At 56.8% G+C, this 1,674-nt stretch overlaps 1 protein-coding gene across 1 annotated transcript; it reads right to left on the bottom strand.

Moving 5' to 3' along the window:
• Nucleotides 1–304: 304 nt before the first annotated feature.
• Nucleotides 305–1,405, bottom strand: L226DRAFT_577107 (uncharacterized protein; the record flags this gene model as incomplete). The annotated part of the gene is made up of 5 exons (XM_067685515.1): nt 305–442; nt 969–1,076; nt 1,139–1,155; nt 1,219–1,275; nt 1,333–1,405. 5 exons carry the CDS (start codon nt 1,403–1,405, stop codon nt 305–307), a joined length of 393 nt encoding a protein of 130 aa, XP_067528187.1.
• Between the last annotated feature and the right edge of the window lie 269 nt (nt 1,406–1,674).

Below are 1,674 nucleotides of genomic sequence, written 5' to 3'. Positions count from 1 at the left end.
GCTGCGCGGCAGCAAGGTGCGACCAGTACCCCGGAGCGCTTTCTGCGTGCTCGATGAACTTGGGTGAGAGCGGGGGTGTCGGTCGAAAGGACAAATATGCTCGGGACGAAGGAGAGCCGCACGGGGATGACTCCTACAGGGTGTGCGGTGAGATAGTGCACGATCATGTCGATGCCTTGCAGAGCAATGTACGTCGCACCTCCTGCGGGCGCAATGTCGGAGAAGAGGGGTCTAACCAGCAGCACTTGTTCGGGCGAGTTGAGGAAGGGCACAAACGGGAAAGTCGCCGCTGACGTGCCAGCTGTCAAGTGCTTACGAGGGGGCAGGGCGGATGCGAGAGGGTGGACAGCCCGAGGTTGATGATGAAGGAGTCGCCCCAGGCGGAGGAGGTGAGGTTGATCCGGTCTTTGCGGCCGAGCAGCTCTTTCATAATTTCCCAGACCTGCGGGTGTGTGAGCGGTGGCGGAAGAGCGGAAGGATGATGAGGATGAAGACAAAGACAGAGTTGCAATGAGAGAGGATAACCAGACACGGTAAGTGAGACGGGACGAAGACGAAGACCGGAAGAGGTACTCACCCTGGGTGCGAACATTGTGACAGGCTTGCGCTTGTGCCATGACATGTGGATGTGCCTGCGGTTGGATGCAATGCTCATAGCGCAGATGCGACTCGAGCTACGTACAAGGCAAGACACAGTCCCGTCCTGCACCATGAAGACAGCGAGTTGACGCGTAGAGTACAGTCCCAGGAAGAAGAGAGAGGTTACACGGCCCGTAGCTAGAATGCGGATGAATGATGGGATGACAGAGGTATTATCGGGTCAGGTACGTACTGAAGGCATTCGCAGTCTGTTCGGGGCAGACTCGAGTACAAGACAGAAACACGGGGACTCGCGCTGAACAGGTGCCATGAAGGAGAGGTGATAGCTCGTCAGCGTGCACCGGTGCTTGAAGTGACAAGGTACATACCAGTTGCCAGTGCTCGAAGCAGTTACAGCCTGTCTCCTTCGCTCGTGAGCCCTGGTCGCCAAAATCTTGACGGCCGGTGTTCCACTGGACGGGTTGCAAACCGGATCCCTAGAGGACGGTAAGTGAATTGTTTTGTCGCCTTGCCAGCCAAGATGCGGACAGGTACGTACCAGTTCTGTCCGTTGCACTGACGTTCAGTTGACCAAGTTCGCCGCACAGTGAGCAACATGGCTGTTGGTCACGAGCTCACCCCGTGCTCGGTCCTCGGCTTGCAGGGTCAAGGCAACAGTTGCGTCCAAGACCACGTCTACACGTAGTCACAGTCAGTCAATGGTACGTAGATGTTCGAGAGAAAAGTACATACCCAATGTGTCATTCAGGCTGAACCCCATGCTCCGCCTGAACCCGGACAAGCGTGCCAAGGCGTCCGAGCTCATCCAACAGGCATGACTGGACTGGATCACCGTGCAGGGTGAGATCGACATCATCCGACGCGCAGAGAAAGAAGCGCAGCGGAAACGACAAGTGCAGGAGGCGTCCGCGTCCAAGTCTGGATGCAGACACAGACGGCAGGGCAGGAAGGAGAATGTGCTGCTTGCAGTGAAGGAGTCGGACATTGATGTGATGAAGCCCGTGGACGATGTTGTCGTAGGCTTCGAGGATGTGCACGAGACATAGTCAGTACCAGCTGAGAAGCAGTGAGCAC

This window comes from Lentinus tigrinus (assembly GCF_003813185.1).
Source record: "Lentinus tigrinus ALCF2SS1-7 unplaced genomic scaffold L226scaffold_170, whole genome shotgun sequence".
Lineage (NCBI taxonomy): Eukaryota > Fungi > Basidiomycota > Agaricomycetes > Polyporales > Polyporaceae > Lentinus > Lentinus tigrinus.
Note: the sequence above shows the minus strand (reverse complement) of the source record. Positions and strands in the feature narration are given on the sequence as shown.